Below are 14,172 nucleotides of genomic sequence, written 5' to 3' on the forward strand. Positions count from 1 at the left end.
TACAGCTGTGTGGATTATATGGCAAATGTCTAAAGGGTTCAGTGTTTGCATATGAAGACCTCCCTTTGTTTTCTTTCCTTCCAATATGAACCTTATAGGATAGTCAGACCCATGAACTTGAATTTGAGTTTACCAATGAGGAGATTCACCCCACTCCAGTACTCTTGCCTGGAAAATCCCATGGACGGAGGAGCCTGGTAGGCTGCAGTCCATGGCGTAGCTGAGTCGAACACAACTGAGTCGCTTGACTTTCACTTTTCACTTTCATGCATTGGAGAAGGAAATGGCAACCCACTCCAGTGGTCTTGCCTGGAGAATCCCAGAAACAGGGGAGCCTGGTGGGCTGCTGTCTCTGGGGTTGCACAGAGTCAGACACGACTGAAGTGACTTAGCAGCAGCAGCAGCAATGAGGAGATTGCTTGGGCTCTGGATTTTACCTTGATGACACTTAATAAACTTTTATTGTTTTTTTATTGGGTATCTTTACAAATCCTCATCATAAACCACAGGAGAAACATTATTATTATTAGAGAAAATTGGGGTTTCTTGTAAACATTCTGGAGAGTCCTTGACCTCTGGGAAACAATGGGCCTCCCGCTCAGCTTCCAGCTGCTGAATCTTCCTTTCCTTTTCCTCTAAAACTTCTTCCAGCTGAGTGATCTTCTCAGTCTGAAGGGAAACCTGAGTTGACAACTCCATAATCAGGCTGATTTTTCGGTCACCTTCTTCCACAGGCGGGAGACCACCACAGGACTCTTCCAGTGAGCTGTCTTCTAAGGCAAATAAGAAAAGGAAAACCTGAGCAGTTTTAATTAAATTTCCCAGAACTCAAAGAGAGGGAAGATGAAAAAGCTTCATTTCTCATGTTCTTAAAAGAGAACACAGATGTTGCATCATCTGGCCAGATATACTGAGAAAGGAATCTGAATCGAGTGTGGGGAAAGACTCTGGGTGCTCGTGAAAAAAATCTTAGAAGCCTCTGGAGAGGGAGGAGAATCAGTTTTTGCCAACTCTTTTTTATACGCATTTATCTTTCAATTAACCATGGGAATGAACTGTCCTTAAAAATGCAATAAACAGCAATATCCTTTTCCTTAAGATTTTTTCACAATCTGGTAGAAATACACTTCAATGTAAATCTTAATTTGACTGGAAAAAAGTTGTCATTGCCCCTTTTGGGGAAAATAATAATGAGAAAATACAAGTTTCTTAATCCAAGTCAACTTTAGAGTTGGCAAGGATGTAATCTGAGGTGATCAGGAAAACTCTATAGCATGGTATACAGATCAATTTCTTTAGGTCTGAAGACTTTTCAGTATGTCTTAATAAAATCACATACCTCCTGAGTGTAAAACTTATCTTTAGCTTCTATCATCTAACCCCTTAAATAAAGACAAAGGCCTGAGTAAGGAAGGGCGGGGGGAGAGAGAGAGAGAGAGAGAGAGAGAGAGGGATTTCAACAAAGAGATAAAGGAATAGTGGCTGGCAACAGGAAATCCTTAAAAGCAAATATCAGGAGACCATCAGAAGTTTTAGCTATTAAAGTAAAACCTCATTCCACTAGATTTTAGCAGTATTCTCTGCTGCCCCAATCACTCTAATCCAGATATTTCTACCGTTAAAATAACCTCTAAGTTGTATAAAAGGCGGACTTCAGCTATAAGAAGTAAGGCACGTCAAGGGCTTGGGTGTCTTTGTTGGAATTGAACCAATAGCATATGGATGAACCTGGCACACGGTGTTGACAGTTAATTGCTATAATTGAAGGTCCAGCCATTACTCAAACCCCAGTGAAAACACGTCGCACAGCTGTCCCTAAAAGAAACATAAGGTGAAGTCCAGGATACAAAAGCCTGCGACTATTTTGTCCCTACACACCTTCTAAAATGGGGCAACTTTATTGTGATAGTCCACGCAGGCAGGGAATCATCCATCTCTCAGCAAACAAAACTGATTTGCAGTCATCATTTTCGCAAGATCATGGAGTGAAAGCTTTGAACACCACTTTGCACAGTGGACATGATTCTTTGGCTTTACAAAAGTTAGAGATCAGGCTGTTCTGCCCTCATAGAAATTATTACCAGCGCTATACTATGCTTCGAGAATCCACAGAAAAATTTGTTTCCTGTACACTTGAAATTCTAACAGTAATGTTTAAGGAGATGGTAGTTGGAGCACCTTTCTTAAAAAGCAATGAAAAAAGTCTCATCTCAAAGGAGCATTTCATGCGTTCCCTCTTCAATAGGTCTGTGCTTTCAGGCCCAGAAGAGGGTGTTCATGGGGTGGAGATGGGGGGCCTTTCTCATCTGCTGATTTGCCAGGCCTCACCGTTTCTCTGACTGTAGGTGTGCTACCCCAATACAGTAGCCTCTTGCCCCGTGTTGCTATTAGGCAACTGAATGTGGCTGGTGTGAATGGAGACGTGCTATAGGTATAAAATACACACTTGATTTGGAAGACAGCTTGAAAATAATGTGAAATGTCTCATTTAAATTTTAAAAACTGTATTAAAGTGATTTTGTATATGTTGCACTTAAATACATTTTTAAAATCAATTTTACTCCTTTGTTTTTACTTTTTAAAGATGTGGCTACTAGAAAACTGAAAGTATCATAAGCAGCTTGCATTTGTGGCTGTCATCATGTTTCTCCTGCATAGCAGTGAGCTGGAGTTTGCTTTTGGCTGAGTGCTCTTTGAAATGCAGTTGGATGTGTTTCCTGTAGATGGCTCTAGTTAAGATGTACAGTTGCTATTTAGTAAGGAGTCTTGCTGGTCTTCAACCATTAGCACATGGATCATTTTTCTGTTACTCCAGAAGGTGAAAGTGTTAATTGCTCACTTGTGTCTGACTCTGTGACCCCGTGAGCCCACCAGGCTCCTCTGTCCATGGAATTCTCCAGGCAAGAACACTGGAGTAGGTAGCCATTCTCTTCTCCAGGGGATCTTCTGACCCAGAGATTGAAGCTGGGCCTTCTGCATTTCAGGCAGATTCTTTACTGTCTGAGCCACCAGGGTCAGGAAGCCACTCCAGAAGGTGGAGGCGTGGAAATCTGGGCTTGGGAGAATGGATTCTTAGGGACTGAAGTGAGTTTCAACAGGAAATGAAAGAATAGATGGAAAGTTTCAGCAGGAAGGTGTGACGGAACGAATGGCAGGCAAGAAGGAGAGGGCTGGGCATCATGAGGCTCAGGGACGGTGAAGGGGCATCAGAAGCATCTCTCCTTGTCTGTGCCTGTGGTCCTTCTCTTTGACCTCTCCTTCAGTGTATTCCAAGGTTTTCCTCTCTTTTCAGGAGAAGTTATTTTCTACCAATTGCACAATAAAGAAAGGAGTTTAGTGCCATTCCCAAAGGCAGAGTGGTCAAAACTATTTTTTTTTTAATGTTTTTGTAACATTGCAATATAGGTAGGATACTTTGTTCACTGAATTCTAATGATAAAGGGGCAAAAATGCAGCAGTGTGGCCTTGCATAGGCTATCAGTCACTAGGTCATTTCCTCGCTCTCTGCCCTCCCGGTAGAGTGTAATAGAGGAGAAGATAGACAACAAGAAAACGAGTCAGGGTGTCTCCGTAGCTCAGGCTGCTGCAGCACAATACCACAGGCTGCATGTCTTAAGGAATACTTGTTAAATACTTAAGGAGTACTTCTTAAATGAATTTTGTCATAGATCTAGAGTTTAGAAGTCCAGGATCAGGGTGCCAGTGAGATTAGGTTCTGTTGAGGGCACTCTGCCTGCTTTGTGGACCGCGGCTTTCTTGCTGTGTCTGCACATGGTAGAGAAAGAGATCACAGGTTCTCTGATATTTCTTCTTACAAGGGAACTAACCTCATTCAGAGGGTCCTGCCCTCATGACCTTGTCTATTAATGATTACCTCCCCAAGGCACCATCTCTAAATACTATTACATTGGGGATTATGGCTTCTGCATATGGATTTGGTGGGGGACACAATTCCATCCATAACACAGGGAGAAGACAATTGGAAAAAAGCAGAGAAAGAACATGAAGCTGGAAAAAAAAAAAAGGAGAGATGGCAGGAGGCCTTTGATTCCTACTGTAATGTTTACATGTATTAAATGAGGATGCTGATAGGGAGACAAAGGAGAGATTTCTCATGCAAGTATATTTTTACTATTAAATGACTTCTTTACACATATAACAAAAATATTTTTGTTCCGTTTCTAAACACATGATGAGTAACAAAAGTGCTTTAAACTTTTCAGCAAAGTGAGGAACTCCAGGACTCACATCCTATTTGTATTGGAAATAGCCCAAGGCCACCCCAGTGAGTCTTTCAGACTCTACCACTTCCCTGGTTGCTCAGATTGGTAAAGAGTCTGTCTGCAATGCAGCAGGCCTAGGGTCAGTCCCTGGGTCGGGAAGATCCCCTGCAGAAGGAAATGGCAACCCACTCCAGTATTCTTGCCTGGGAAATCCCATGGACAGAGGCACCTGGTGGGTTACAGTCCAAGGAGTCAAAAAGTGATGGACACAATTGAAGGACTTTCACTTCACTTCACCTCACCCCAGTGAGTTTTTCAGACTCTACCACTAGTCTTCCCATGATCTGGTCTACACTGCTCTTCCCCACTTGAGGCTCCCTCATCTGTAATAGGAAGAGATATGTGTCCCTATAAGGTCTTGACAATTCAAGCTGCCCCCAAATCTCAAACACCTGTGGTCTTCCATGGCCTTTGATACAAGCTCAGGCAGTCTTGCCAAGGCCATGGCTGCCTGAGGCATGGGGGATTCTGTTTACTGACCAGATAATCTCAGTTTAACCTCATACCCAGAGGCAAGACAGATTCTTTTCTGTGTCAGAGGGAGCAAACCTGATTAGCAACCGTCAAGGTACGATGTCATCACAATTGCTACTATTGTAGCAGGTTTTTACAAGCATACATCATTTTTCAGGATTTACCATATTTCTGCCTTAAAAAGCTGGGAAGTAGAAGTGAGGCTGTGAGTTTAGGATCATGGCAAAAAGAAGGGAGGAGAAAGGGTGGTGATAATTGTGCAGATTTAGAGGGCAGACAACAGGAGCCTTCTGCTTCCAGCTGGGCCAGGCTATGTTCAAGTTTCTAAGTCACCTTTGTAAGACAAAATACTTTTGGCCATTTCCAGCGCCCCATTCTTTTTAAACATTATTTATTTATTTACTTCTGGCTCTGCTGGGTCTTCCCCGCTGTGCAGCTTTTCTCTAGTTGTGGTATAGTGGGGCTACTCTCTAGCTGCGGTGCACCGGCTTCTCATCGTGTTGACTTCCCTTCTGGAGCACAGGCTCTAGGGCATGTGGGCTCAGTAGTTGCGGCTCCTGGGCTCTAGAAAACAGCCTCAGTAGTTGGGTGCATGGGTTTAGTTGCTCTGTGGCATGTGCGATCTTCCCTAATCAGGGATGGAACCCATGTCTCCGGCATTGTCAGACAGATTCTTGACCACTGAGCCACCAGCCAGCTTCCCATTCTTAATACCCTTGAAAACTTCATGCTCTTAGCAAAGTGTCACATGAGAGTTATGTTAAAAATGACAAAATCGTCAACAGCAGAGGTAATTGTAGTTTGAGTAGCTTAGAGCCTTGACAGTTGGAATGTACATTTTGACCTCACCTGTGCAGGAATTATTTCGGCAACATCCCTAAATGATGATTTTCTGAGTAAATTGCATACACTGGTGTTCCTCTTTCTGGGTCAGCTGCCAATTGTAATTAATGAATGAAATTTTCATTTTGCCATGAATGCAGCTGCCTATTGTTCTAGAACTGTCAGGTGGAAGGCTCTGATGGACAGACTGGAGGAGGGCAGGGTACAATTTATAACTAATCAGAGGAAAGAAATGTGGTGTGAAGGGTGGCCAGTGAATGGCTGGAAAGAAATTTTTTAAAATCTTATAAATATTTTTTTCTAAAAAGGAGTGTTTGCATTTTGATCCCTTTACTGATGTCACCACTCAAAAGTGTTCATTGAACAGAGAAATGCTGAGAACTGCTGATCCAGCGTCTGATTCCAATACCTCTAGCAATGGGGAAACACCCTGTTCCCCATTAGGGGAAGGTCTTAAGTTAGGTCTTAAGCATCTTTCATGGCCCTCTCATTTATTCATTCAGAAATTAGTTCAACAACTGGGACCCTGCACGTAGAGCATAAATCAGACATGTGTTGGCCCCATGCACAGCTCCACAGTTGGGTAGGAGAGGCAACACTGAGTTAGGACATCCAAGACTTAGCCTAAACAAGCACCTCCACTGGGTACTCATTTGTGGACATTTATTTTCCCTCTGACTTTTAGGCTGATGACTGAGGCTGCCAAGTATTTTCTCAATTAGAAAGACTCCCACCAGTGAGGTGATTACATACCTCACTGCCTCAGAGCCACCCAGGATTACTGTTTGGCCTAAAAGACTATGTCAGCTTCCTCCTCTGTACAAATACCTGTCAGTCTGACTCACCTTCATGCTGGTCTTGAAAGCTGTATATATTTCCCAGTAACCACAAGGGAGTCCGGTTTCATATGTTGCCATACTTGAATTTGAAATTTGGCACATCCTTGTAAATACACCCCTTTTGCTACTTGGATAAGATCCAAAATGACAACAAAACCCTTCCTAACTTTCCATCCTTCTCTATACTTTTACAGTGAATGTTTGAGAATGATAGTTCTCTGCAATGAAATGATTAACTTGTATTTTGCATTCTTGTAACACAAATGTTTTACCTCTTGAAAATCAGATTTGTCTTACTTCCTGCAGACTTGTGTATCCTCCTGCTCCAATGTTTTTATTTGAGCACAGAATACATTTGAAGTTGGTATTTGTCAATTTGGAGAGAAAAAAAACCACCAACAACCAAGCAGTGTCATAAGAACAGATTTTAGCTGGCAAATAGTATAAGTCAGCTAAAATATGTAAAATACAGTCTATTATTTGCTAGGAGGTTTTGATATGTATCACATAACTCCCCATATCATAATGATGACCTGTCCTATAAAAGGATTGTGTATTTCAGAGGAAAAATTTAAGGTTCGATTGTAGACTGGAGTAAATATACACTTTCACCCAGCAATATCCCAACAGTTCCATACCTAAGAGCTTAAGAATGGTTTAATCAGTGCTTTGGGAGGGCAATATATTTAGTTGAAACCTTGATGGAAAGGCTGCGGCCCTGATGACATGGAAAAGTGCTTCAGAAAGCCTATAGAACACTCGTTGAAAAGGAAAACACTTAGGAAAAGCAAGGAGTGCTAGAGACTGTACAGGAGGCTCTTGTTACTGCAAGTTCATTGGGCCCCAAGCAGATGTTGTGCCTGTGCCAGCCCCGTGGCCAGCGTGCGGGCTGTGGCTGATGGGGAGGCTTTGAGAACTTGTTTAGTGTTTGGGTACCAGGTAGGATGAAAAGCACCAGCATCACTCCTGTGCTGGTACAACGCTCTCACCCAGAGTCATGGGAGCCAAGCAGACTGAGGAAACTGCAGATTCCCAGCCTCCGTCCTATGTATACTCCAAAGCATAAATGCACTGTGATATACCCAGGCTTAGCCTTCATGGAAATGCTTAATGCACAGCACATATAGTTGAAGTATTGCTATAAGTTCACATCTGGCCACACTACCTCTGTACTGTCCTTTCAATCTGGTTTCAATTCTGCCCAGAGAGGTTACATTAAAACATAGGTTGGATATTGACACTCTCTTATCCAAAACACTCCAGTAATTTTTTATTTCATGTAGGCTAAAAACCCAAGTGCTTACACTGACCTGTGATCTGCTTCCCCTTATATGTTACTGACACACTTCCTATTCTCCCTTTCTTCATTCACCCTGCTAAATTCCTACCAACCTCTTTGCCATTCCCACCAGACCCAGTGTTTTCCCACCCCAGGGCCTTTGCATTCTCCTTCCTCTGCCTGATAATTATAACTCTGATTTATACATGGCTAGTTCCCTTACTTCCTTCAGGTCTTTCCTGTCCAAGGTCACATTCGCACAATGAAGCCTTCCTTGACCATCCTGCCTGAAATTTCAACACAACCCCCATTGCTGAACACACCAAATCCCTGTTGCTTACTTTGGTTTTCCTAACTTGCTACATCTGACTACTTTATATTTTATTCTGTCACTAGTGTCTCTCCTTCACTAGAATAAAAGCTCTAAGAGGGCAGAATAGCTTCACTACCATATCCTCTGTTTCTAAGAGTCTTGACATGTAGTAGGTACTCATTTGTTAAGTGAATAAGTGAATGAAAGTTAAGTGAGTAAATGATACAAAATCGCCATGGCATGACCAATCAAGAGGTTTCAAGTGGTATGTCATTAAGCTGGTCCCCAAATTTTTTCATATTTTTTTTCAAACAAAGCTTTTCACTACTACTGCATTTTAAAAAGATAATAAACTGTTGCGATTGTACAACATGGTACTTAACATCTCTGCATTTATTTGTTTTTTTTTTTTTTTTAATAGAAAAGTGTGAAAGTTAAAGTAGGTCGTTTCCAGATTTATTGACTTAGATTCTCAAAGCTGTGAAAATGGTTTGCCAAGTTGGCCCCTGACAAGCCTTGCCAATATGGAGAATCTCGGTCCTCACTGCTGACATTCTGCTCAAGCGAATTGAGGAGGACATCTGGGAATTCATTTTTCTGTGAGGTTCTTGGGGGTGATTCTGATGGTCAGCCAGGTATTTGCACTTGAATTTCTGCTGACCTACAGTAAACACGGTGAACCAAGTTTTTGGCAAAATCCTCAGGGGCAGGTCAGAAATCCCCGAGGCAAGCCTCTTCTCGACAAGGCTTCAGGGCACACAGCTGGAGGAGAGATGACGTCTGTTCAGTTATAGCCTGTTACAGGCTGGGTGGGCAGACTATAGTGTTGAGTGCCGTCTCCTACCCAGACCAGTAGGGCAGAGGTCTTACTTGGGTAAGTGGAGGACAGCATATGTTAACTTACCCCGTCACTCCTTTTCAGGGCAAGGTTCCTTCCCACCCACTTCAGGTGCTTTGGCAAGTCACTTTTTGTGCCTCTCCCTGGTTACCCAGAAGGGCTCTGCCTGTAAATGTGCCCAGCTGACCGAATTCACCCATGGTCCTTACAGCCTTGCTTCTATCCTGTCCTAAATCTCTTCTTGCCGGTTCTAACATGGCTAAATTATCTCCAGAATACCAGAGAAAATGCTGAATGTTTGGGAGTTTGTTTTTGCTTCTATTTCCCAGGGGCAAGGATGAATCCATTTCCTCACAGGCTGGCCTGGGGAGGAGTCTCTCTCTTCCTTCCCATGAGGACTGAGTGGGAAAGGAAATGAGCCAGAGGAAGGGAAGGGAGAGATCACGCCTTGGGGTGGAAGCTTGGTGACTCCCCAGCTTCCATAGGAATTTAACGGCCATCATGCCCAGACAGGGAACAGGGGAATCCCATCTGCAGATCTGAAGCCAGGGTTTTCTTTTTGGAACTTGCTGGAGTCAGGTGATGTGTCCAAGAAAACTGATAAGAACATTGTCAGAGAAAGACATGTGACACTAGCTTGGGAGGAGGGTTGTCTGTATGGGAAAGCAAGTGAAGATGTCTCGAAGATGGTGCCACAAAAACGCATAGAGCTGGGACGTGGTGGAGGGGAAAACTCGGTGGGCAGACTATAGTGTTGTGTGCCGTCTCCTACCCAGACCAGTAGGGCAGAGATTTTACTTGGGTGAGGGGAGGACAGCATATGTTAACTTACCCCGTCACTCCTTTTCAGGGCAAGGTTCCTTCCCACCCACTTAAGGGTCTCAGATTACAGCAGATTATTCTGCAGAGAGGTGCTTTGATAAGGTACCTGAGCACTGTCTGCCTAACAGTGCACCTGAGTTGTGCCAAGAGGAAATCAGTTTAAGCAGAAGAGAGATTTTGGGAACCTCTCTTACCTCTTCCTGTAAGCAGACTGGAAGTCGCCTCCCATGGATCTGGCTTCTTGGAAGAGAATAATGGTTGAATGCAATGACTGACAGCCTGGCCAGAGGCTGAAAGATAAAAATGGACCCTGGTGGGAGAACAGAAAATTCAAGGGAGAGGGAGATCCAGAAGATTGGGAGAAAGGAAGAACAAGAAGAAACAATAGATGAAGGATAGTTTCTATGCCTATCTGAAATGGAATCTGTATGGATGCAAAGTCACTCAGAGGAATAAGGAAAGAAAGTGAAAATCACTCAGTCATCTCTGACTCTTTGCGACCCCATGGACTATACAGAGGAATATAAGTAAAGATGATATTCCATCATTTGGATCGTGTCTTGCACTAGGGTGACCAGCAGTTGAGAATTTCTACTTCTCTTCCTGGGTACACAGAGGTTACCTGAGCCAAAGTTTTTTATGAAATGAGGAGTACCAATTTATTTTGTGTTAATTTGCAAAAGATAGTACAGTTTCTAGTGTTGTACGGCACTGAGAAATAAAATGACACTATAGTAATAATAGTATTGGCAGGATTATTTTTTGATCCTGAAAATGAGCTCTGGAGAAAGGTGGGATAAAGGAGTCATCATTTTTGTTGACCAGGACTTTGTTTAAACTTTGTAGGGGCATGGGATTTATGGACAGAGGGTAGAAATCATTTTAGTTTTGCTGACTTGACACTGTCTTTAAATGTCTGTGACAACAGGACCCTTGGGTGCCATCATTTTGCAATGTAAAATTTTGACTGACTTGAGCATCTGTTTCACAACACACAGCCTTCTTCCCTCTCACCTGGCCCCTTGTTTCCTTCCTTTTGACTGATTAGCCCTGGGATGATTGTGATAACACCCCCTGAATTTTCCCAGCCCCCTAGATTACAGTGCTAGGTCTGGACTTAGTGCTTCTTGGCTGGAGTTAAGGAATCCATGCATAAGATGTCAGAAATTGCAAGAAAAAAAAATACTATAGTGACCAAGACACTCTCCTTGACCAAATTTTAGTCAGACTTCTCTGAGTCATCTACTTGACTAGCCTGATCCTTTACCCTTGTCCTCAAGAGGCTGGTTGCAACAAGAATCCTGCTAAGTTACTTTAGCAAGAATCTCCCATCCTTGGTATCTCATCAGTCTCAATTCCTGGTCAGATATCCTCCTCTTCCACCCCAGGGGGATATCTGGTGAGTAATGAGAAAAATCTATCCATGATAGGGGCCCAGAAGCTGCTTAGCCAGTCAACTTGATCTCAACTGAGGGAAACTCAGGGTTTCCCAAAGGATAGAGGTCTGGATTCCAGACTCTCCTGCATCCTATGGAATCTTATTCCATTGTTGGTGCCTCCTCTTTGTAAATATTAACCTTTTTACGGGCTCCAAGCAAGCAGCATTTAAATATACTCAGTTGCTATTAACTTGAAAAGGAAATAAAATCTCTTCACTATTTGAAGCCTCTTCAGTGTTGTGCTCCCACTGTATGACCCTTTACAAATGTGTCTCTCTGAAGGGTTGTCTCTACTCTCTTCCCTTTCCACATACCTTCCTCCTGTTAACCCACTGCATTCTAACTTTTTGCATTTAGTTGACATTCCTCAACTTGGTTTCGCTGAGGTTACTAATGTCACCGGATTCAGTGGACATGATTCAGTGTTCATCTTGAATGACCTCTGAACACTTGCCCCTGTTGACAGCCCCTCTTCAAACACCCTTCACTTAACTTCTATAATATGATGCTTGGTTTCCTTCCAAACTTTCTGAATACTCCTTTAGTCTCATTCTGTGGGCTCCTCCTCAGCACAGTTATTGCAGGGAGATCCTTACATTCCTGGCCTTAAACTTTCTTCTTTCTATAGATGATTTCATTTACTCCTTATGGCCATGGCTGTAAACTATTTGTGGGAATGATGCCCAAATTTACAACATTAGGTCAAACCTGAGCTCTGGCGCCTAGACTCCTCCTTGAGACATCTCATACATGTCTCAGATAAAATATATCCCAACTTGAACTCACTAACATCCAAAATTGATTTCCTTCCAGTATTTTCTAGCTGAGTAAAATGGCATCACCATGCATCTGCCTGCTAAAGTCAGAAATCTGAGAGTTCCTTCTATTTCTCCTTGACTCCCATGCTCTTCCATCCACCTTGTCACAAAGTCCTGTTGATTCAAACCTCTAAATGATGATTAATTATCTAATTGTCTTCATGAAGTCAGGCAACACACTCCTGCAACATCCGTCACCTCCATGGTCGTCTTATTCTTAATCAAAAATTATTTTTAAAATCTCTATGGGATACTATTTTATCAAGGACTTTTCCAAGCTCAACGACTTGTTCCTCAGTTTTAGTCCTTTATGGCCCTAAAAGGACCTAAGAAGCTGGTGGGGACTGCTTATCAGATAATACAAATGGGCTTTATAGTGGCACATCTGAGGTGGAATCTATGGGATTCAATTAAGACCAAGTAAGGAGTATATTTTTGGAAAGGAAACCTGAAAGTGGTTTGAGTGCATGAGAAGCAATAGCAGAGTTGAAATGGATAAGAAAATGTCAAAGGAGGGAGGCCCTTGTACAGTTGAGAGGAATAGCTCACAGAAACAAATACTGTTTATTAGTCTTACCTCCTATACAAGTAATCATAGCTACCTTTACTTTCATAAACTCTTTCTTTCACTTTTATTTTATGCAGTTGGTGTTAGTTTAAATTTCACAGTAGTAAGACAATAGTGAGTTGTTAACGTTAACTGACTCGGGTGGGTGGGGGCCAGGGGTGTCTCTGCTGAACTAAATTGGCAGCATAAAAATGCCCTGTTCCTGAGGACAACCCAGGGAGCATGATTCTTTCTATTCCTTCTCCCAGTGGAATGCCACTGCAATTTTATCAGCTTGATTTTATTTTTTTTTTAATTTCAAGATGTAATTTCATCTTGAAATTACCAAAGATAATTCAAAAGTGATGGAGAAATTCCCCAAGAGGGAACTCAAACAAACTATTCTTTATTTAGGAAATCTTCTGATATTTGGTGAAAACTCACAGATGTTTTCCCATTAGTTACCTATGCTGTCATGTAAATTATATGCCTTGGAAACATTATCAAAGCTAATGGTAAAGGAGTTATCTTCACGTTGGACTTAAACCCAAGGCACTCAGAGAAGCACAAAAATTTTTCTGAGAGACTAGTGGAACACTTAGCAAAATGCTTCCATTCTGATCCTGGGAAGTTTTGTATGTATTTTGGATATATTGTGCATAAATTTTGAAAAAAATAATATTTATAATTTTTAGAGATGTCAAAAAACATCCATAATTATGATTCATAGCCCCCTCCTCCATACTTGGAAGAAAAGAGGGGAGTGAAAAAGGAAGTGGGGAATAAATGAACATTTACAGAGCTCTCACTTTGTCATTTTACTAAGCATTTGTTTAGCAGTCACAACAGAGCAGAGGAAATGTTTGTGTTTTGTTTCTATAATTATGACTGATGCCACTAGAATCCTTATATGTGTGTTAGTCACTCAGTCATGTCTAACTCTTTGTGACTGTAGCCCGCCAGGCTTCTCTGTCTATGAAATTCTCCAAGCAAGAATACTGGAGTGGGTTTCCATTTCCTACTCCATTGGATCTTCCTGACCTAGGGACGGAGCCCTGGTCTACTGTATTGCGAGCAGATTCTTTACTGTCTGAGCCACTAGAGAAACCCTAGAATCCTTAAACAGGACCAGAAATACCCGGGCCACTTTTCAGCTTCATCACCCCTCCCCACCTCCACCGTCAGGTATTCATGTAAGTCCACACAAGCCTTGTCCCTTTAGCATACCCTCCTTATCTGGGATCACAACATATCCATGGGGGCATTTTCTGAGTACTTCTCAACTGCTTATGTGATATTCCTGGCTTTACAAGAATAAAACAACAAGCCAGGTGTCTCTTTTTTGTTTTCATCTGTTCTTAATTTCTGATCTGAAAAATGTTAAGATGGTAGGAATCCTAGGAATTGGCAGCAGGATTGCCATGAAGACTTATGGGCATTTGTTCTGGCAACCTTCCAAGATGACCCTCCCAGTGTCTCTGGGTTCTAACCACCTGGATAAACAAAAACTTAGTGATACATTAGTGTTCAGCAGGCCAAGTTCTCATTTTGTCTCTGGTTTGAGAGATAGAAATTATTTAATCTGTATTATGTATTAATTGATCACTTCAAGTCTGTAAGTTGAACCTTCAAATGAGAAAGTATGCCTAAAATTGTAAAAGTATCCATTTTTTTAAA

General features: G+C 42.2%; 1 protein-coding gene across 1 annotated transcript in view; it reads right to left on the reverse strand.

The window, feature by feature from the left end:
• Positions 1-483: 483 nt before the first annotated feature.
• CCDC192 (coiled-coil domain containing 192) overlaps positions 484-14,172 on the reverse strand; it is a 191,479-nt gene continuing 177,790 nt past the window's right edge. Inside the window, exon 6 of the mRNA XM_061150862.1 lies at positions 484-773. Coding sequence (XP_061006845.1) covers positions 484-773 — 290 coding nt within the window. The remainder of the gene's footprint in view (positions 774-14,172) is intronic.

This window comes from Dama dama, chromosome 9 (assembly GCF_033118175.1).
Source record: "Dama dama isolate Ldn47 chromosome 9, ASM3311817v1, whole genome shotgun sequence".
Lineage (NCBI taxonomy): Eukaryota > Metazoa > Chordata > Mammalia > Artiodactyla > Cervidae > Dama > Dama dama.